This window comes from Periophthalmus magnuspinnatus, chromosome 4 (genome assembly GCF_009829125.3).
Source record: "Periophthalmus magnuspinnatus isolate fPerMag1 chromosome 4, fPerMag1.2.pri, whole genome shotgun sequence".
NCBI lineage: Eukaryota > Metazoa > Chordata > Actinopteri > Gobiiformes > Gobiidae > Periophthalmus > Periophthalmus magnuspinnatus.
Window position 1 is genome coordinate 28,628,684 of NC_047129.1, and position 23,727 is coordinate 28,652,410.

Sequence of the window (23,727 nt, forward strand, 5' to 3'; positions counted from 1 at the left end):
CATTTATTGTTGCACTGATTTAGATTGAACTGCAATTCGCAAATAAAGCAGTTTGTCCGTGTTTCTTTACAATTTTAACACCGATTTAAAAAAGCTCACGCACAATTTCCCCAAACCTTAAAACAATGAAAGGTTTTTGGAGTTGCATGCAGCAATAAATTACTAAAGAAAAATTCCAGATACTTTTTTTTTTTTACTGTAAACTTTAAGCTATCTGTGTGTATGAACGGTTTGAGCTGTACGTAACCCCGCGCGCGACGCTAAGCACGTTTTTGGAATTCTCGCGAGAGTTCACATCCAGAGCAATCCAACATGGCGCCGTAGGGACGTTGTTATTGTTTCGTCGCCTCCAATATTTTGCAGTCAAGATTAAATTCTTCAACCGAAAAACGTCAACGGGAATGAGAGGAACGTTTGTGAAGAATGTTACGGTCCACTGGCTTCTTTCGAGGGATTGACTGCCCGTTTTACACCGATTACAGCGAAGGGAAAGGCGGAAAGAATGGGTGTAACAGACCGTACTGTCACTTCAGGCACAGCCAACATCGACTCCTGTCCTACGGAGCCGCAGAAGGCAAAAAGAAAGAGCTCCCGGCTGCTCAGAAAGGTGCAAAAACTGTCCACTTTACCTCTATAAAACGGACACATAATGCATTTAAAGCCTTGCACATGCATCACTAGCAAGAATATGATTTTGAAGTACGCTGGTGTAATCCTAACTACAAGATGTTTTTCTTTCCTAAGCAGTCTGCAAATAAACGTAACATGAGCCCAGATAAATGAATGCATCTTTAGTTGAGTTACACGTTATACAGGTAGTAATAGTAGTAATATAAAGACAATCTTCATGTCAAAGTAATTGTGCATTTGGTGTTTTGCAGTAAGACATTTTCATAATATGTCAAACCATGATGATTGAGGATTTGATTTATTACAGAAAAATGTGTGTGGTTAAGCCTGATGATTTGTTTAAAACTCCCTTATAGAAGTTTCTTTGCTCAGTGAAAGGAAGGTGTATTTGGTTTGAGCAAACATTAGCGGATTTGTCTTCCTGTTTTTAACTAGGTTGGAATTTATTGAAGGCTTCACCCTCAAACAGGTCATTCCTTGTTCAGTTGTTGTGTAAATACTGATGCTGCAGGTGGTTTTGTAATAACTTCTGCTGTACTGTGTTTTACAAGTGCATCTTTAGAGGAATGTTGATGGTGGTGTCCAAACCATGGTTAAGATACCATGGTTATGCCTTTGTCCCTTACATTTGACCCATCTTTCAATGTTGCAGTCAGGAGCAGTGGAGCCAACTCCAGATCTTGAGCTAGACTTGGTCAGGACTACTTCACACCAATTTTTGTTGGCCCATGTTTGACTGCAGATTTAATTAATTCTACCACTATAACCTTAATAATGTCGCATTGTATTATGATACAACCTAAAATGAATTTTCTAGTCTTATTAAAGGTAAGGTGGCTCTGCCAGACCTTCATAAAATGCATAAATCTGATTCTCACCGTAATGACCACCAGTCTGTCACTCCACAACCAGTATATAATATAATGCTAATATTTCATTTTGATTTTTTTTTTTTTTTAGTTGGTTATTTGAACAAGGACAATACACACTGATACATATTTCAGTATAAGTGCCAGTATTTGCTATACAGCTAGTTTCCAACTGTAGTCCATGCAAATATAATAGTCCCACACACAACATGCAGAATGGCAGCAATGTAATATTTGTAGCCCTTTGTGAAAATAGTTTGGACATCTCTGATTTATGAAAACTCATAGTTTGTATTTTATAGTCCCACTTTTTTCCTGGTATAATTTTAATAAAATTATGTTGACAATGAATACTAATTGTTTGCGCTTTCTCTCCACAGAACAAGGCTATGACCCCTTTAACCCAGAGGTGGTGCATCCACCAGAGCCTCAGAATGAGCAGGCAGCCTCAGGTGACATCAACGGAGCTTTGGCTTTGGTTAACCGGGCGATCGAGGAGGTGCGCACCCAGATGGAGAGAGAGAAGAGGAAACTCTCTCGAATCGGAGATGAACCCTATGACCCCAGTGACAATGCCTCACTAGAGAGCACCAAGCCAAACACCTCACACATGACCTATGACCCTGGGAGTTACCAAATGACCTCAGGAGACTATAACCCTAGTCCAGGCTGCAGCAAGTACACACTGGATACAACCACAGAAGAAAAGAATGCAAACTCTATGGAGTATGTTCCTACCTTAATGAAAAAATCAACAGCTCGGACTCAGAATCTCTCGTTATCTCCTACAAGTCCTAAGTATTCCAACAGCACATCCACAAAATCAAAATACACTCTGGACAATACCAAACCGTCTACAGACATGGAGTACGATCCATTATCGAATTACTCGGCAAGTATCGCAGGGAAGAGCAAGAAAGAAGAGGTTGTAAGTGGTAAAACTGATGGGAACAAGTCATCCAGAGTACAAATCTCTACTGAGGAGTATGTAGTTTCTGTTAAAAAAACACCACCAGCTTCTATAGACACTAAAAAGTATACAATTTCGGATTCGGATGGGGAAAGTTCTGGGACAGAGTATAAACCAACTTCAATAACTAACCTGCAGCTGAAAAAGGACAGCAGTAGGACAGATATAGATGTGGATTGGAACAAGGCAAAAACAAGGAAAGAATGTGTTCAAAATGCGCTGACACAAAGGAATAAACAAGAGGTGATTGACTCAACAAAGCTGGACCATGTCAAACACAAGAGTAGTCCACAGAAAAGGAAATTGGAAAATGACAAAGTTGAGAAAAAAACTGTTAAAGACTTGAAAAAATCCAATACAGTGTCTTGCAGTAAGAGTAGCAGCGGTATTGATAAAACAATGGTGTTAAAAACCTCAAATCATGACACTTCGAAGAAAGAAAACAAAAGCTATGGAAAGAAGGAGGGGGAGAGGAGTAGAGATAAGATAAAAACGAGTAAGGAGGGAGGGAAAGAGGAGAGACAAAGCGATTTAAAGGTGAAATCTGTAGACAAAGTAAAAACGGACTCAAGCAATAAACATCACAGAGATACTGAAAGCGGTGGGAGTGGAAGCAAGAAAGCCAAAATATCTGATAAGGAAAAGAGTAGACATCACAGAAATGGACAACTTGAAGGTAGTAAGAGTTTGAAAGATTTAGATGGCAAAACTAGTTCTAGTAGTCGTAGCAGTAGTAGTACCAACAGTAAAGGGACTAGTAGTAAAGATAAAATTATTAAAAACAGCGGTAGCCCTAGAAGCTTGAAAAAATCTGGGCAGAAAGAGCGAAGTTTAAGCTTGAGTCACGCCGATCTGTTTGGCGACGAGAGCCCGGAGGAGGCGGAGCCAATTGAAGTCGACGATGACGACAATGAAGAGGAGGAGATGTTGGTAAGAAAATGCGCAGAAGCTGTGAAGAGACGATTAAATAAGAGGAAAGCATCGGAGCTGACTCCATCCAGCTCAGAAGACGAGGCCGATAGTGCGGTGAGCAGTAAGGCAGCTAAAGACCACGTGGAGAGTCTGGGCATTGACCTGTCCAGTCTGCAGGACGATCTAGACTTTGAATCCGACCCCCTCGAGGAGTGTTTGAGGATATTCAATGAGTCCAATGCTGTGAAGAAGGAGGATAAGGGAAGGCAAGCTAAACAGGTAATATATTCAATTAGCTTTATTTCATTTGGATAATACAAATTAGATCACATCACGGATTTAGTTTTTAAGGTATGCAAAATGTATCCAGTACATTTGCAAAAAATAAATAACATGTTAAAAATTTTAATGCCAAAAAATGTTGTAAACTTTCAGATAGAGGTAGTGTGCAACATAAGTATTCAGTGAGTCCAACAACAAGGACAAGGGAAGGCAAGCTAAACAAGGATAATAATATTCTCAATGGAGTAAAAAAGGTTTCCCCTCTACACCTTAGTATTTACATTCATTACAAGCATTTTTGTATGAGGCAGCAATGGCGCTCATCCACCCACTTTAAGGTTTGCAGTTAGAATCTAACTCCATACTGCCACTGTGTTCTCAGGTAAGACACGTCACCCACCTTGTCTGTGTGTGTGTGAGCTGGTTGTGCAGATTGGTAGTCTAACTTTAGTCATTCTACCCCATGGCAGCTGTGGCTGGCTACACAAGTGATTAAGTGGCCCTGATTGTGGAATGAATGAATGTGCTGGAAATTCTTCTTTTATTGATAACCATTTTATATTAATTTTAGCAGAAAAAAGTCCAGTCCTCCTTATAATCGGTTTTGTTCACATGATGACATAATATTCTAGAGGTAAACATAATAATTAGATTTTAAATTTTACTACAAATTTTCCTAGTTTTGTTTTTTATTCTGATGAAGGTTATATTTTTACTTCCTGGTTGGACATGGGCAGCAGCTATGACATACATAGAGATAATTTCGTAACTGTTACCCAGCAATTATAATAAACAAGGGCCAAAACATGTCATTATATATGTTATGATTAGACATATAAAAATAGATGACATATAAAAATAGATGACAGCACCTTTATTTTGTTGAATCTATGTTTAATCTGTCAGTAAAATGTGTTCACTGCTTATAATTTTTACTATCACTAAAATATTTGTTTTGTTGCACTGTAGCAGGCTTCAAGAGATTCAGACGAGGAGAAGGGCACTGACAGCACTTTAACCACTCTCTTTCCTGGTCAGAAGAAGAGAGTCTCCCATTTTGTTGCCAAAGGAAATGTAAGTGATTCATTTCCACAGACCGATCCTATGACTGTATTACGCCTTGAACTCAGCCAAGTTAAGGATTTATTCCTGGCAAGTCCCATGGCTCAAACACGAGGAAGTAAAAAGCAACTTGTGAGAAGTACTGGTGTGGCCGATAAAGAGTTTTTTGTAATATCTTGTGCCAATGTCGTCTATGATACTGTTTGTGTGTGACTAAAAACTAATCTGATAAACATAGAGGATGTGTGTCAGGAATGAAATAACTTTAATCCATTATAGTTGTAAAGGGTCATAAAAAAATAAGATCCAGATACTATTTCTATTTTAAAACTAGTATCCAAAGTTAAACTACGTACTCAGTTGATCAGTTGTTGATTTTATGAATATTATTATGATATTATGGTCAAATAAACATTAAAAAGTATTCAAAGTGTCCATGGGTTTCAGAATGATGAAATGAGTAATTGAAAACAAATTGTGAAATGGAATTGTGAACAATCCTAAAAATGTCATATATAACAAGAAGCTTAATTAATTGAACTAATAATTGTATAGGCCTGTCACGGTCACATTTTCTTCGGCTATTTAACTTCAAAATTTAACCATAAACAGTAATATTGAACAAAGAATGTCAAAAAGTAAATAATTGTTCCATCCATCATGTATTGAGCGATAAGTCTATATATTAATTATTATGACAGCCAGGCCTATTTATTGTATTTTTTTTTTCACTGTTGTATAAAGTGGCTGCTTGACTGAGCTTTTTTCCTTAGAATCAAAATTGAGTTTGAGATTTAAATATCATAACAACTCTAATGCAGGATATGTGTTAACCTTTCACTAAATAATAACTATTTAAAATGGTTCTCATTTCCAGGTGGAAGCGCCCCCTAAGGCTTTGGTGCGTCCCTTCAAGCGTCCCACAGCTCAGGAGGTGTGTTACCAGAGGATGCAGTTGGCTCAGCAACAGGCGGCTCAGCTCTCTGCAGCAGTTAAAGCGTCTGCACAGAGCCAAAGCCCGGGGGTCTCTGGGGAAAAGAAGAGGATAGCACACCGCCCCAACCCAAGCATCACAGCTAATAAAACAGGTACGGGCATAATGCATCATCTTACCTAAAAAATATACACAACATTACCCTAGTACAGAGTAAGTACACATTCTGGTAGTAGGTCGATTCCTCTGCTTATTGTACTATTTTTTTTGTATTTATTTAGTGTCAAACTATAATTTACATGGATCTGTATTTTACATTTTGTTCATTGCAATATTAAACTGAAACTGATAACAGAAACTGGTTCATTTACTTCCTGTTCAAAAGTAAAAACATTAAAGACATTTTCTGATTATTGGAGCCCGAAATACAGGACAATGCAACAAGCACACAAACGTTTGACACTATTTCTGAGCCAATCGGACACTTTGGGTGACCAATAATCAATCAATAATCAGTATATCAGGAGCCACTTTGGGGTGAATTGAACGCTTCGAGACGCCAACTTCACACAAATTAAAAGATCCTGTTGTATACCTGGTTTAGATCTCGGTAACCAGAAAGCCATATATATTGTCATCGTCATTACTTGGTGTGAAACGTTTTAGGTGTCATACCTTTGCATCTCAATCTGTGTATTTCTGTTTGGAAAAGGTGCTGCAAAAGTGAAGCCAGACCAAAGCCGAGTGTTGTCTCCCAGTCAAACACAGCCGTCTGTCCGGGGTCAGACCACAGCGGGGATCCTGTCCAAGACCTCGACCACGGTGCAGCAGAGGAGGGTGGCACATACCCCCACTCTCAAGGTGAGTTGGCGCCCAAATATAATCGGTTTTGTTCACACGATGACATAATATTCTAGAAGTTAACATAATAATTAGATTTTAGATTTTACTGCAAATGTTCGTAGTTCTGTGTAGGTTCTGATGAAGGTTATATTTTTACTTCCTGGTTATGACATACATAGAGATAATTTCGTAACTGTTACCCAGCAATTATAATAAACAAGGGCCAAAACATGTCATTATTTATGCTTTTCTTTCAATATTTTTCCACAAATTGCCACTTAACTGATGTAAATCTATGATAAATATTTCCCACGGGTATGGTCCCACCAAACCAAGTCAGAATTAGCAACATGAAAACCTGTCATATGCACTTGGAGCTGGAGGACGGGTCAGAATTCTGTGGTAGAATTTGCTGTTTAACTGTCAGATTGCAGATTTGAGCTGGTTTTGTGGTCAATATCTCTTGTACCTGTAATTATTGTAATTATCCACATGAAACAAAAAAGTGGCTTGACAAATTATGCAATCCCAACGATCTGATTAGTGCCAATTGAAAGGACAAATAAATATAGGGTGGTTCCCAACGTTTATTTCTTTGAATGGAAGGAGGCGTAGAAACGGAGCAAAATTAATAATGAATGAAATGAAACGGTTCTATGAATTCTGGATGACTGCCAGAGGATCTGTCACTCAGAATCCTTGCGCTGCTGTGAGAAGATTCTGCAAGAGCAAAACCTCGGATACAGACCCTGAATGGCCAGAAGGGAATTATTCAGTGCGATAAAACACATTAAAAAAGATAAGTAATATTTTCTTCTGAGACCGAGTACTGATCTTCCTGTGGCTCGATGGTTAAGGACAAAACTCTGACTCCTCCCTCTGAAATAATGACATCCTGTTGTATTTTGGACACAGCCTATTGACTGTCCTCTTTTTAATATGTGCTTCTTGTTTTCCAGAGCACATCTATGAGGCGCCCTGTCATCCCCACTGAGTTTGGAGCCAAAGTTCCCACCAACATCCGGCAGCGATACCTCAACACGTTCATCGACGAATGTGTCAAGTTCTGTGCGTCAGAGGAGGCTGCTTTTCAGATGGTACAAAACTATTAACAAATTTTTACATGGTTCAAAAAGAGACTTAAAGCTGGAGTAGCTGATTTTTTTTTTGTTCTGTGAAAATCAGACACTGCAGCTTTAAGGGACCTTAACCCAGAGTAAATACTGGTTAAATATGATGGATCTTTCCTGCAATTATGACAAATGTAGTGAAGTATTTTTGTGTGGGAGGTTTTAGAGGTGACACTATGTAACTTTTCTGATGAATAGAATCCATGGAGATGTTATTGCTTCACCTGAAATGTTCCACTGTATGGCATTTCAATTACAAGTATTTTTTGTAACATATCTACATTTACAATCATTCTTACAGTGAGTGGGGTTGTTTCTCCACAGATCTGAACTGTAACTTGACGCTAGCTGCTTGTCTTCATGGATATAGCTTTAATGCCATACTGTGAAACATAGTCTAGTCCAGTCAGTTTTATTTGTAGTACTTTAACAGAATTAAATCACAAAAAATGACGTATAACACCAGTAATATCTGATGCATAAAAGTTCACATAATTCATAAGGAATATATATATATAGATTTAAACATATCAGGCCTGATTTCAAGGTGCAGATTTACTGGTAGAAAGTTCTATGCCAGACCAAGCAATAACATCTCCACGGCGACAAGCAGGCGATTGACTCTCCACCAAAAAAGTTACATAGTGCACCTTTAATCACATATAAACTTTATCTGTGTCCCAGGCTCTTGATGAGGAGAAGATGGTGTACGAGCGCAGCAGCAGTAAAAACATTTACCTGAACGTCGCTGTGAACACCTTGAAAAAACTCAGAAGCAAAAGCAGCCCATCGCCATCTCCTGTCAGCAGTACGTGAACTCACAACTATTACTACTACACTAATACTACTACTAATATACTGCTATTATTTACTAATACTAATACTTTTAGACCTACAGCTCTTACCACAACCTTTACAACTATTACTAGTACTGCTTCTGCTTCTAAATCTAATACTATTACTGCTACTATGACGTCTACAGCAACTACTACTACTACTACTACTGCTACTACTGCTATTATTTTTACTGATACTAATTGTAAATCATTATCTTGAGTATACAGACTCTAAACACAAGTCAAAATATGGCACCAGTAGGTCGCCTCAGTACTACTCCTAATACTGCTATTACTACTACTGCTTCTACTATTTCTATTACTTGTGCTACTCTGCCTTTTACAGCAGCTATTACTTTTACTAATACTATTACTACCATCACTAATACTACTGCTATTACTAATAACTGCTAATAACAAATTTTATTAATACAATTTCTACTACAATGTCTACCTTTATTGCTACTTTTACAGCAACTACTACTATGTTTACTACTACTGCTATTAGAACTGTGTTTTAATCGAATAATAATGAGTAGTCAACTATTGCCTCTTTTAATAACTGTTAATCTGGAGTACACACACTCTAAACACAAAGCACAGCAACATTATTAAATACAAACATGTGATTTTGATCTGCAGTTTGTGATTTGTAATATTTATTTTTACCTGTACTTGTTTAAAATGTATTACAAAAATCCCATTGTTCCATAAAAGTAATAGTTTCACTCACTGACTAAACCAAAAACTACACTACTAAAAAACTACTACTACTCCTCACCCTTTTACAACTACTACTATTGATGTGCACTGTATATATTTTTACTGATAATCTCGTTTTCCAAAGAACCAGCAGCCTTGGTGTCAAACAGAAGAGCCCAGTCCCATGAGGAGGTTCTGGGGGGTCGTTTGGCAGCGACCACCAGCTTCACTGTGAACAGGACAGGCAAACAGAGCCAAGAGAAGCTCTCGGGTGAGATCTTTTACACTCAGTAACACTTAAGGTGGTTAGACTTTGATTGTTTTAAGAAAATATTTGTGTAAATCTATTTAAAATATACAAATCTAAAATATTAATCCCTTGAGAAAAGAACAAGACAAGAAATGATTAAATACGTATATGTTTTGTTCATAACATTTCTATTTTGTTGCACAGTTTAATCATAACAGATTTCTTGTGCAATTTTTTTTTCTATATTGGTGTTTGACTGAGAAACAAGACTCGACTTGGTGTAGATTGGTGACAAAGACAAAAATATTACAGTATAATTTTCCAGAAAGTCCTATGGCCTTTTTCTTTTAAGCAGCTAAACTAGATACATTCATTATTCATTTCTACAGGCCCCTGGTATGTCTTTATTTTATTATAAACTATTCTTTACAGGAGCGACTCTGTACCATAAGCTGAAGACATATTTGATGACAGAGGAGCAGCTGCAGTTACACGGTTATCCCAGAAAAGATCCAGAGGCCTCGGGCAGAGTTATTATATACAACCTCCCAGAGAAGAAGGCTACCTCCACAGACCGTAAATATCACCCCCAAATCATCCTTATGTTACACTGTGTTTACATGCACTCCAAAAATCTGATTTGTGACATTATAAGATTATTAAAATGATGTAAACAGCTAAATGATCTGCTTTCTTTCTGATAATGATCCCTCTGCTTTGTTTTCCAAATACTACAGTTACTCTAAAAATCCATTGATGAACTGACACATATCACCAGGTGTTTTTGATGATCAGATTTCTCTTGTGTAAATATTTGGATTATCTGAATATTCTAGTTCTGATCTGACTTTACTGGCCACATAAATGTACCTAGTATATTTAATAGTGTTTATTAAATGTTTTTGTTTGTTTTCAGCATTCACAAAGGTCTGCTGTCGGTGCGGCACAGAGTATAAAGTCACTTCCAATGGAAACTGTGTCCGTAAAGAGGAGTGCACTTTTCACTGGGGGCGGTTACGCAGACACAAAGGTTCATACATTTATATATCATTCTTACGCTGTAATTATATTTTTACTTTATTTTAAAGGTGCACTATGTAATGTTTCTAGTGGGGGGTTTGTCAACTGCTCGTCTCTGTGGAAATGTCATTGTTTTTCCTGAAATGTTTCACAATATGGTATTAAAGTTATCTCCATGGAGACAGACAGGGGACTGCTGTAGGACAAATTTCAGATCATATATATAAGAGGGTTAGGGTTAGGGTTAGGGTTAGGGTTAGGGTTAGGGGGGGGGTGTTTTACTACATCTAGATAATCTTAGATGTAGTAAGACTGTTTAATGCCATCCTATGGAACATTTCCTGCAAAGCAACTGTTGGTGGAAAATATTACAGTTATAGTTGAAAAGTAATCCATTTGCGAAACTTGGTGAGTTCTGAAATACAGGAAAAAAGGTTTATTGTTTGTTACAGCAGATACAGACAGGACGGGGCCCAGGCCTGTCCTGGCCACAGACTGGTAGCCTCCCGCCTCTCCCCCAGTCTCCTCTCAGTCTAAGTCCAAGTCTCAACAACCAACCAACCACCCCTGAGCATCTGAGCTCTGACTATTTTATACCAGAATGACAAAGCTACATACATTTCAAAGCAGAGTGACTTTTTGTTTCACACCCATGAGATAATGAACTTTTACACTTAGACAGGTAGAACAACAGCGAGTTTCCTGTGGGATGGAGACAGAGCTTCACACATGTTAATGTCTGGTCTGGGTCTGGCAGACAGACACAGATCAAATGCTTTTTAAATACACAACATGACTATACTTAAATTTCTATCACAGCAACCCATGAGACACTTCAGCAGAAACATTAGATAGTGCTCCATTAAATGTAAAACACCTTGCATCTAATGTATTTTGCACTCTGAGTTTATTAAATTGTTGTTTTGTGTCAGTGTCTGGAGGCTGGGAGACGAGCTACAGCTGCTGCTCTGGGGCTGTGGGGTCACTGGGCTGCCAAGTTTCCAAGGTAACAAATTATTCTCAATTACATTTTCCTACCTGAAGATGCTATTCTAAATGTGTTTGTGTTGTGGAAGTCCTTGAAATGTGATTATTCCTGAAGGTGTAATTGTGTGTTATTTTTTTCACAGCAACATGTTCAAGATGGGCGTAAAGAGTCATTAGATGGATTTGTCAGCACCTTCAGTAAACCTCTGCCTGCAGATGGCGACGCTGGAGTGTTCGCCCTGGACTGTGAAATGGTGTGTAAAAACTGCCCAATAACAGCTAGTAATTTAATAATGAAACAGCCACAAATATGAATCACTTTCTTGTCTAAATTCTAAACTCTTTTCAGTGTTACACAAAGCAAGGCCTGGAGCTCACTCGGGTGACGGTCATTAACTCAGAGCTGACAGTCATCTACGACACATTTGTCAAACCTGCCAGCAAAGTCGTGGACTATAACACAAGGTGACTCCTCTGGTTTTAAAACAAAGCTCTGTGTATTTTATGTTTATGAATAATGGTAGATGCATGGCAATTAGGCATTCGATTTACACTCATGGATGCTTTACATTACATTATTTTATTACATTATTACATTATTCATTCACTCTGCTCACCCTGGGGTAGACTGCCCGAAGCGAAATGCTAAACTACACAAACATGAAAAAACAACCAATGTTTTTAAATTATTCATCATCAGCTGATAAAGTAGTTTTTGTGACAGGCCTTATGGCAGTCGTTTGAGGCTTTGTCCTCTTGGTTATGCTCATTAGAAAATGCCACATTTCCACTGTGTAAGTCATTATTAAGTGTATTGTTTGTTAGGTTTTCTGGGGTGACGGAGGAGGACCTGGAGAGTGTGAGCATCACTCTGAGAGACGTCCAGGCCGTGCTGCTCAATCTGTTCAGTGCAGAGTCCATCCTCCTCGGGCACAGTCTGGAGAGTGACCTCCTCGCTCTGAAGGTACCACTCACATACTGACTAATGCCAATAGTATCAATGTAGATATTTATTAGAACAGGTATCAGTACTTGCATTATTTTGGGTACAGTTATGATTAAAACAGTCTGTCAATGTGTCTTAAGTTTTTTAATACTGGGATACCACATTTTCAAACTGTGAAAGGAGGGAGTTGATATAATTGGTAACCTTGGGGATCCAAATAAATTTAACTGAAATAAAAAGAAAAACTAAAAACCCTTTGGCTCATTATTAGTATTCACAGGAGGTAAATTGAAACTGAAATTGAAATGAAACTCGCAGTTATCCCACTGTAGCACCAGGCCCTTTCGTTTGGGTTCACACTTTACAAGAATAAAGTTAGGTACCCCACTATGAGCCAAAGAGTTTTTTTTTCATTGTGATATCAAAGATTTTATTTGAACATTTCTTATGCAAAACTCATATGTAACCTAGATTGTGTAATGGTCGTGACTCTTCTTGTAATAAAAGACTTTATTGTTTGAGTCCCTGGCTGCACAGTGAGTCTGAATAACCCTCTTTGTGTTTGCAGCTGATCCACAGTTCGGTGGTGGACACGGCCATAGTTTTCCCTCATCGCCTCGGTCTGCCCTACAAAAGAGCCCTGAGGAACCTGATGGCCGACCACCTCAAACGCATCATACAGGACAGCGGTGAGAATAACGCACACAACACAACCTTACTACTTGAGATATTTCACACTACATACAAATAAACAACAACAAAAACAAAGAAATATTATGTGCATTGTGTGTTTATGAACTACAGATGGGCATTTCCTCAAGTACAGTCACTGACAGTTGAAAAAAAAAATCATAACGCTTTTGTTTATAAATATTTTTCTTTCATTTTTTCAGAGCATTTAGAACAACCCTTCCGACATTAATCTGAGCAAATACACCACCGAGGAACGAACCCTCATTGTACAGTGGTACTTTGAGTCACATGGGTCAGATTCACAAACCCAGAGGTGTCATTTTAACACCAGAGATGCCCTGAGCGTAAATGTCATTAAAGGAATAATAAGTGGTTTTCAAAGACAGGGGGCAGTATGTGATCTCCACAGACCTGACTAGTCCTGATTTCTTCCTGTGGGTCGATCTTAAAGAAAAGGTGTTTGTGAATAAACCTCAGACAACAAATGACTTAAAACGTGATATTGAGGATCAATTAAGAGCCATAAGCCTGGAAATGCTTTCAAATGTTATGCAAAGTGTGTTGGATCGGGCTGTTCAGGGCGAAACTGAAAATGGTGGACACTTAAAAACATTATTTTTAAAAGCTTAGGTCATTTTTACTTCCCCTAATTTAAGTAGTGATAAGTTCAAGTGTAAGTGAACAATTATAACTGTAAATATTGCCAAAAATCTCGGAAGGTTCAATTTACCTAGTGCTAAAATTTGGTGAGTATAACTTTAGAATTATAGGAGTTATTGAAGATTTAAACATGTCAGTGACTTTTGGGCCAATACTAAAACTGAAGAGAGATCTAGTGTCCCTGTATTGGGGGGTGTGGTTTGAGGCAGTTGCTGGTGATACACAAATATAAACTTTATTCTCCACCAGGGAAGTTATTTAAACACAGTAAATCCTTTCTATGCAGAGTTTACATGTTCTGCTTGTGTCTGGGTGCAAGCGAAGTGTATTTATATAGTACCTTTCACATACACAGAAGTCACAAAATGCTTCACAACAAGAAGTTAAAACACATAAAAAACAGAGTGAATACAACGATATGACAGGTGGGTTTCCTCTGGGCAGTCCTGTTTCCCCCCCATCAACCCAAAACATGCATCATAGGTCAAATCCTCCAGCTAAAGTAGTCCTACTCACTAAGTCGAGCTTAATATCTGGAGATGGGTCCCTGAGGGCTGTACGGCAGGTGCTCACTGCTTCTGACAGGTTGCCCCAGCAAGAGCAGAGTGAAACGCAGAGAATATATTTTCCCCACAATGGAATTTTAAGTATGAAAAAACAAAAAAAAACAATTATGGTAGTATTAAAACTCTGATTAGTAAACAGTTGCAAAAATGTTGTGGCAAAAGGAGTAGAAATATATAAGTAGACTGCAATAATTTGACCTTTTTTTTTACTTTTTATGTCATGAAATGAATAGTCACTGCTCGCACTGCACATGTCTGACCAGCAGAGGGCACTGCTTGTGAACTAAAATAAGTTAATGATGCACTATGTCACTTTTTTGATGGATGGTCTGTCACCTGCTTGTCACCATGGAAAGATTTCAAAGGTTTTCATCTATCTATCATTCCAGGGGTCGCTTTTCCACAGATCTGACCAGTAACTTGACCTGCAGCCTCGCCAGGTCAAGTTACTGGTCGGAAAAATAGATTTATGATTTAATATTGGATCACTGTGGTTAATTATGCAAATTGATTTAAATCATTTGTTGTTTTCCAGTTGGGGGCCACGACTCGAGTGAAGATGCGTCCGCGTGTATGGAGCTGATGATATGGAAAATCAAAGAGGACGCGAAAGTGAAAAGATGACAGTGATCCAACATGGCCGCCGTTTGTTTATATACAGTTCAGACACAAGCCTCACGGAGCTACGGTCTTTAAATGAGAGGACAGGACTTGTTAAAGCAATAGGAAACCATTAGCAGTGTTTCATTTAGGTATTTCTGTTCTGAAATATGTTAATTTAAAGTGTTTTATAAGCGGGGAGTCCTCTCTTGTTTCTATAGAGTTGGCTTCAGTAGATTTTAAAGGTGGATTAATTTATTTCTGCTACAAAGTGTTCAGATGCAGTATTTTTTATTTATTTTATTAACAACAGCTTTTGGAAATTGAAAGCTTGAAAACAAAACTGCCAGTGTCAAATTATGTACTAAGTGTTAGATTTGTGAAAAAGTTGAAATGTCTTTTTTTGGGGGTGGAATCTATGAAATCCAATTGAGTTATTGAGTATTTTGTTTTAAATGTGTTTCATTTTTGTGCAGTTCTGCTCAGATAAACTTGTAGCTCCTTAAAAGAAGAGAATGGTAAACTACAACCTCATGTAACTTTTCTGGTGGTGGTGTTGAGTTGTTTGGAATTTTCCACAGTATAGCATTAAATTTGTCTAACTCCTTGTCTAAGTGACGCCACCAGGCAACGTTACAGGTCAGATCTGTGGAGAGCTGAGTCGGCTCCCAGCTTGAATGCAGCTTTGAATGTAGATACATCAGTTTAATGCCGTACTGTGAAATATTGTAAGCAAAGCAATAACATCGCCATGGAGACAAGCAGGGGGCTTACCCTCGACCAGGAAAGTTACACAGTGAACCTTTAATTCACAGTTTAATCTTTTTTTTTTTTTTATCTGATCTTAAAAGTTGAACTATGTAACTTTTCTGGTGGAGATTATGCCAACTATTTGTCCCTATGGAGATGTGGAATGAGAAGTTTAATGCCATACTGGAGAGCAATCTCCATGGCAACAAGCACGTGGCACCACAATACCAAGTTACAGGTCAGATCTGTGGAGCTCTGACCCTGATAACAGTAAGAATGCATGTTTGTCAATATATTTTTAAGCATTCACAAGGACTGAAGTAAGATTGAAGTTCATTGCTGTTGTACCGAACATTCTGAGCAAAGCAATAACAATTCCATGGAGTCAAGCAGATAGGAGACCCTCCATCAGAAAAGTTACACAGTGAGCCTTTAATTGACAGTGTGATCCCTTCTTTTGGACAGATATTTTGGATTATTTATTTTTTAATCCAACCTTAAATGTGTAACATTTCAAGTGAAGGGCCTGCCACTTTCTTTTCTCCATGAAGATGTTTATCCAGCTTTATCCAGAATTTTCCACACTATGGCATTAAACTTGAAGTACATGTGTTTTTATTGCTTAAAAATATCTTGATTAAAGTGATTTTTTTTTTTTGTACTGTGGGCTGGTTTGCATCTCCACAGATCTGATCTTTAACCTCGCCCTCTGCCACCACCTGCTCGTCTTCATGGAGATACAACAAGTTTAATGCCGTACTGAGGGATATTCCAGGCAAAGCAATAACATCTCCACGGACTGAGACAAGCAGGTGATGGACCCTCCACGAGAAAAGTTACATAATGTACCTTTTTTTACGTATAGAAATGGCTTAGTCCACCTTTATAACAGGCATTGTCTGCTGAACAGTTGTACTTGTCATGACTTGAGCCGTTTGCACTAAAGAGACGCTCTCGTTGTTTAGGGCCCAACTCTGAGTTACCTCACGTGTGTTCGATGCACTGTTACTTATCCATGTACAGTTATGTAAAACGCACATGTGGTTGTATATTATCGAATATATTTTTGTTTTTTTTGCCTTTCAAATCCTGAATCTTGAATACTTGATTGACGTTCTAGTTGAAATATACAAATATACTGTATCAACTTGTACCTGTTATGGGAAAGCCGACTTATATCATTGTATTTACAGCCACAGATTCACCATGTGTTATGCATGAAACTCACTTAACACACTAAAAAGCCTTTGTAACTCAATAATAATAATATGTTTTGATATAAATTAGTCTATTGGGGATGAACTGACCTGTGCTGTTTCATGTTAAACATTCATCAGTAGATAGTTTGTTAAATTAAATCTTTTTTTTACAGCTGTGATGGGAAAAATAGCCCATGTTTTAGTTTGGCCCCCCTTTTTATTTCAATTCAGCTGCTAAAATGTAACTTTTCCATCACGGTTATAAAAACATAAATCAAAAACTAGTACAAAATTATGCTGTTCCCATTTTCTATTTGTCCAACCTTTTTTAATAAACTGTATTGGCCAAAGATTTGTGTTTCATTACTTAGGCTTGTCACAGTAATTACTAAATCAACTTATTGTTCTGTAAATGATGGATGGAACTATACTTTTATGGGGTCAATATTTATCACAAGTACTTTTTGTTATTTTTCTCTACTATGATCAGATTTGACTCATTACACATGTATCCTGTAATTTCATGTTTCATCCTGCTGTATTTTTGCAGTTTACCTTCTTTTCTCTGTTCAGATGTTATGCTTTTATCTGGAATATTCCACAGTACGGCGTTAAACGGATCTATTTTCAGAGAGACAAGCAGGTAACACTTTTATCACAAGTTCCAGGTCAGATCTGTGGAGAGGCAACACCGCTCCCAGTAAGAACAAATTTTTCTTTTTTGCAATTGTTTAAATGCAAAGTAACATAGATACATTCTTTAATGCAATACTGTGGAACATTCCAGGTAAAAGCAATAGTATAATTTATCATCTACACAAATACACTTCTTTAATTCACACTTTTTTGATATTTTATGAAGATGTGAGTCTAGTTGCTGCTGTATCTCCTACATTTCAGATGGTCGTGATTGACAGGTGGATCAGCCAATCAGGGACAGGCACGATTTGTCCATATCAAAACAAATATGGCTGCTCACAAGGAAAATAAACGGAAAAAGAATCACAGGGGATTGAAAAACATCACAGACTTCTGCAGAATCAGTGAGTAAAGCACTAATTTCAGTTAAACTGAGGTGATTTTATTTTATTTGTTATGACAAGTGACGAATGAGCTTCTTTGTTTCACCCATTTTAATGAAATAAACAAATCTGAGAGCGCGATTATGTTTGGTTCTGGCTTGAGACACAACAGCAGGAGTATATTTTTTCTTCCGCTTACAAAAAGACTGAGAGATATTCTGTATTTACCAGGCAAAAAACAACCAACCATCACTTTCCAACGATCCATCTGGGTTTAAACAGTTTGTGACAGTGCGTAGTGGCGTGGTCCTTATTTCTTCTACAGCAGGTGTTGTTATTATTTCTTAAACAGATGTGTAAAAGGGGCCCATCTTTCCCTTTGAGAGCGATTAAGGTATTAAGGTATTAAAATGCAGAGTTACCCAGATCAATAGTTAACACAATGTTGCGCTGACAGGCTAAAGGGGGGTTATTGGAGAACACGCGCAGCCCCGGCAGCTTACAGGGTCGTCTTCATTATCAAATTCGATCAGTTTGTCGCTGTCCCTGTCCCCCTCCATCACCTTTGAGAAGAGGGGGTCACCGAGAAGAGAGAGGAAGGGGGGAGGAGGCACGCGGCCCGAGACCCTCTGGTACTGACCACATGCTGAGACTGGAGAGGGATCTTTATCTCTATGTAAAGAAATACTTCACTAACTCACACAAAAGATACATTCTGGGACATTTTTGGAAGAGGACATCACATTCGAGTGAGTGTGCAGTCACGGGACGGTCTATGGACTAATTGTCGGCCACTTTGTTCAGGGTGTGCCAATTTAAAGATCATAGTTGTGAGGATTATTATTACATTATTTAGGATTTTTTTGCTTCATTTTGGTCATGTTTGTTGCACTTAATTTTAATCTCTATGGAGACGATAAGGTGACAGCACCACTAGGCCAGGTCTGTGGAGAGGTGAACCTACTCACACTAAAAAAACAGGAATAAAACACTTGTAATTTAATAAATGGAGGATAGAGAAGTTTAACATGAAGCTCAAGTTGATTTTGAGAGTTAAAATTTGAATAAACTGGCACTAAACCTGGAACCAAACCAGGACTAAACCAGGAATAAACCTAGAACAGGACCAATGCTACTTTTTTTTTTTTTTTGCCTTTCACCTTCATTTTTAGTTAATTTCTGTGTACAGAGAAGAGACAAATCTTGATTTCATTTTTAAACCAGGACATGTCTGCATTTTGACAGTAAGGCTGCATTCACACTTGTCTTGGTTCGACCCCAGTTTAGTCCTGATGTAGACTTGGTTCGGTTCTGTTCTAGTCCTGGTTTAGTCCTGGTCAAGTCCAAGTTTAGTTCTGGTTTTGAAGTGCTGTATATCCATGTGTTTAATGTGTTTCCATACTGAGAAACATAATGAGAGTATGAGGAAAATGACTTTGAAGTTCCCTCGTACAAAATATACCAGAGTCTCCAAGTTGACCTGTTACGTCTTAAACTGTGACACTGTTGTATTGCTAAAACCCAGAAAATGTTGTGCATTCGGGTAAACCCTCGGATATAAAAGTGAATTAAACAGTAAATATTCCCTCCCATCTTCTGATCCTCGTCATTGGGCCGAGCAGCTCCTGTGATGTGAGCTCCTCTTGGGACCAGCTCCGACACTGGTCAATAACACCAGCCTGGATCTGGGTTAATTGGTCCAGAGCCTCAGATTAAAGATGGATCAGAGAAAGAGAGAGGGAGACGGAGAGAGATAAAGGGAGGAAGAGACGGAGATATTGAGAAAGAGAGAAAGGGCAGTATCCTCTCACGCCACAGACTGGACAAAGATCTGCAGAAATGTCTTTTGTTTTGGTTAATTTGGTTCATTTAGGTAACTTATCCAACAGTTATGATCACACTTTATCCTAATTACTCACCTTGATGAGTCCATAAGCCGCAAACGCTAATCCTAACAGTGAACTTCCTGTTTCACGTAGAATAAACCACCTTATAATTAGTTGCAGACCACAAACATCGCTCTCATTTTCACCGTTTTAGTTAATTAAATTATGAATTAATTACAATTACATGGATGAATCTTCACGGAGACAACCCGACAATGCCACTAGACCAAGTTACATGTCAGATCTGCGGAGAGGCGACCTGTGCACTGTAAGAATGCATGTTTTTCAAGGTATTCTTAAGCAATAAAAACACTAGTTATTGAAAAAAAAAATGCAAATTAGGTAAGTTTCACGCCCTGCTGTGAAACATTCAGACAGAGAAATAACATCTCCATGGTTACAGGTCCACCCATCAGAAAAGTTGCAGAGTGTAGCTTTAAAAAAAACTTCAGTTGAGCAGTACTATTTGACTAATAATAATACAGCTCTATGAAGGTGTATTGGCTCCTGATACATATTTTTCTAATACTAAAAGAGAGGTTCTGTACTTTAAGGGTCATTACCACAGAAAATTCACTTGTGGATGAATCGCTCCCTTCATTTACTGACGATTAGCAGCAGGTTTTTGTTACCAGCTGCTCTGAAAAGGAGAGCCCCTCGTGTTAAGCGTTTCTTAATAACTTATCAATAGTGGAAATGTGTATTGACACGAGGCTGTCAGGACGCCAGCTTTGTAGTTGTCACTTATCTTTAGCTCAGCCGCTCTCGGGACCCCCCCTCCCTCGACACCACCGGACCCCTCCTGGATCGATGGGACACAGAGCGCAGATTAGGGGGCTTTGAGCTGGAGGTGTTAGCTTAGAAAAGGCGGAGGGGCTAATCGATGAGGCCGGCTGAACTTTGACCCTTGTAGAGACACGGAGCACGCTCAGTGGGTCAGCAGCTCGTCTTAAGCCCCTCTATGTCCCGGGACCACGCTGAGAGGCTGACACTGGCTTTGACCCACGCTGCAAACAAAATACACAAGTATCCGTGGGTTTCAGAATGAGGAAATTTGAGCTGTTGCCATGGCGAGTAACAATTTAAAGCAAAAATGTATATCTTTTGAATGTGGAAAAGTCCTTAAAATGTTGCATAATTCAACAAGAAACTGAAACTCATCAGTTCTGTTATCATTAAGTGTTGGAGTTGTACAGGCAAATATAGGACCAGAAAAAGATTTAAGTTAATTTTGAGAGTGAAAAGTGGAACTAAACTGGGACTAAACCTGGAATGCCTTTTACTTTAGTTCATTTTTAGTTAATTTATGTCGACAGAGAAGAGACAAAACGTGATTTTCATTTTTAAACCAGGACATATCTGCATTTTGACAGTTGCGTTCACACTTGTCTTGGTTCAGTCCTGTTCTAGTCCTGGTTTAGTCCCGGTCAAGTCCAAGTTTAGTTCTGGTTTTGAAGTTAACAGGAAGTGCATGTTTTTACTGTTGCATGTGAATTCAGAGCAGAGGAAACCTGCACAGACACAGGAAGAACATGCAAACTTCACACAGAATTCATTGGTTTCAGCTTTCTGTTTTATGCAACTTTCAGGACCTTTTCCCATTCAAAAGATATAATATTTAGCTATTTAAATTGTTATTCTTTTCCTCGCCATTCTAAAACCCACGTAAGAGACACCATCAGTATATTTCAAAAGATCAAAACATATAATATTTAGCTTTAAAGTGGTCATTTTTCACCATTGGTCTGAAACCCATGCATAGCTCCTGCCTTAATGAATTGATGATGACAACTAAACAACACATATTAGGAGCGAGGAACACAGATATTTCAACAGAGCCTTACACTTCTGACCATTCACCTTCTTTCTGTGGCGAGAGCAGTTTATGTGTGCGCTTACCTCAGCTCTGTGGCCTGTGTGAAAAGCCGCTGGCCTTTGTTTTGTCCTGACTTAATCCATGCATGTGTAAGTGGATCCTCAGACCAGATCATTCTAGTTAAGAGCTTTAAAATTCTCAGCAGGAGGCTTACAGTCCAGCAAAATCCACTCCAAACCTGCAACAAGTAACAAAAATATGCTAATATAAAAGAGGGTTGATGGTACTACAAATTGTATGGATTAATAGTGGACAAAACAGCAAGAAAATCCAACCATATTATTATATCTCCATATTAAGTAACTATCTGCTGCATTTAAATGTACACACTTCACTATGATTGGTTAAATCCACCTGTCTCATTCAGAGCCTGACTGAAGCTGACCAATAGGAGGAGAGAGTGGGTAAAAGTGTGTTTAAGCATAAAACATCAAACAGAAATGTACTGAATCACAATAAAATATAATGAATACCATATTTTTACAAGGGACTCATAGCCAAGTCCTATTATTAGAACTACTGTTAAGGTTACTGTTACTGCTAGCACTAGTACTGCTATCACAGTTACAATTCAAATCATTTTATTAAAAAACTTAAAGATTTCGGGATTTTTGGTGAGTATAGTGTTTATTTTAACACCAAGTAAAGAAGAAGAAGTTGTGCTTTGTTTCATTCACACATGTTTGACACACAAACACTGCATATTTAGGCTGAGTTCTTCGCTCAATCAGAAAATACTCTTGCACCTTGTGATGTCATGAGATAATACAGGAAGTGCACCACTGTGTTTTTAAACTCCACACACCTTCACTAGAATCACTTGGGTGATTTCAGCCCTGGAATTGCCCATCTCTACTAAACAAAAGGTAAAACATCGCTGTTAACTTAAAAAAAAACAAAAAAAAAACACTTCATGACATCACAAGGTGGAACAGAGCGTTTTAAGCTTTGAAGATGTAGATAGACTAATAATAAAGGAGTGAGGATGAAGCAGAACACAACTCCGGGTATGTTTTTGAGGAGGTAACAGCATTATAACGTGGCTCAACGCTCACAAGAGTCAAAAAGAAAAGTTGAAAAGAAAGAAAAAAGGAGAAGGAAGCTTTTTTTTTTTTTTTTTTTATCCTACGCCTGATTTACAATACTTAATTTTCCTGTTATTGTTTTGTTTGTCATCCCATTCAAAGTAATGTTAAGCAGCAGCAGTAGTAGTTGTAGTAGTCCACAGTTAAGTAGTGTCTTTGGCCTGGGGTGGTGCTCAAAATACTGCATGAATTGCTTGATTAAAAGTACTCCTCTTATCCACCTCCGCTACTATATCTAAAGAGAGGTCCATTACAGCTTTAGCCCTGGTTGTACTGATGAGTGTGAGGTGCACCACGGTCCCTGCCCTGCCCTGTCCGTCCCGCGGTGGGCTAAACGATCCGGAGCGGGGGGCATCGGAGCGCCTCTGAGATGGGGAGGGTCATATACAACTGCAGTCTTTGTGTTCCTATAATCCCCCCAGCCAACACAGCTTTGGCCAGGTCTCATCATGAAAGTGCCATGAAATAAGTACTTTTTTCTCTCCTTGCACTAAATCTCCTCTAATCCAGCAGACCGCGGAGACAAAGGCCTAAGGGAGCAAATCCTGGAGCAGCGGGTAGGTTGAGAGGCTGCCGACCGAGCTCTTTTAAATGACTTATTTCTATGGGAGGCTAATAAAGTTTGACAGGCCGGGACTGCGGAAGGAGGAGGGTAAAGACAGAACAAACATTTTCACATAAGCACAAAGTTTGGAGAAAATGAGCAGTGAGGAAGTATCACAAGTTCAAGGTTAAGTTAGGGACGTGTGAGGTACTATCACTATCTCTGCTGCTGCTACTACTACTACTACTACTACTACTACTACTACTACTAATGCTAAAACTGCTACTACTGATGCAACTACTATTTCTACTGCTACTGTTATTCTACTGTTAGTACTACTGCTACAACTGCGACTGCTGCTGTAACTACTACTAGTACTGATATTGGCACTTCTACTGTGGATACTCCTACTACTCCTACTACTACTGCTACTACTGATGTAACTACTATTAATACTACTGATGCAACTACTA

At 38.5% G+C, this 23,727-nt stretch overlaps 1 protein-coding gene across 2 annotated transcripts; it reads left to right on the forward strand.

The window, feature by feature from the left end:
- The first annotated feature begins 299 nt into the window (after positions 1 to 299).
- On the forward strand, positions 300 to 17,188 carry rexo1 (REX1, RNA exonuclease 1 homolog). Of its 2 annotated transcripts, none has more exons than XM_033965382.2 (16): positions 300 to 607; positions 1,880 to 3,660; positions 4,633 to 4,737; positions 5,603 to 5,813; positions 6,372 to 6,520; positions 7,462 to 7,599; positions 8,317 to 8,440; positions 9,316 to 9,441; positions 9,853 to 9,996; positions 10,337 to 10,450; positions 11,373 to 11,446; positions 11,571 to 11,681; positions 11,777 to 11,892; positions 12,253 to 12,391; positions 12,942 to 13,062; positions 14,828 to 17,188. In XM_033965382.2, exons 1-16 carry the CDS (start codon positions 424 to 426, stop codon positions 14,914 to 14,916), a joined length of 3,726 nt encoding a protein of 1,241 aa, XP_033821273.1. In that variant the 5' UTR covers positions 300 to 423; the 3' UTR covers positions 14,917 to 17,188. The 2 variants fall into 2 exon arrangements, with proteins under 2 accessions (XP_033821273.1, XP_055077315.1); XM_055221340.1 differs by having other exon boundaries at positions 312 to 607; positions 4,636 to 4,737; positions 14,828 to 17,182.
- Positions 17,189 to 23,727: the final 6,539 nt, after the last annotated feature.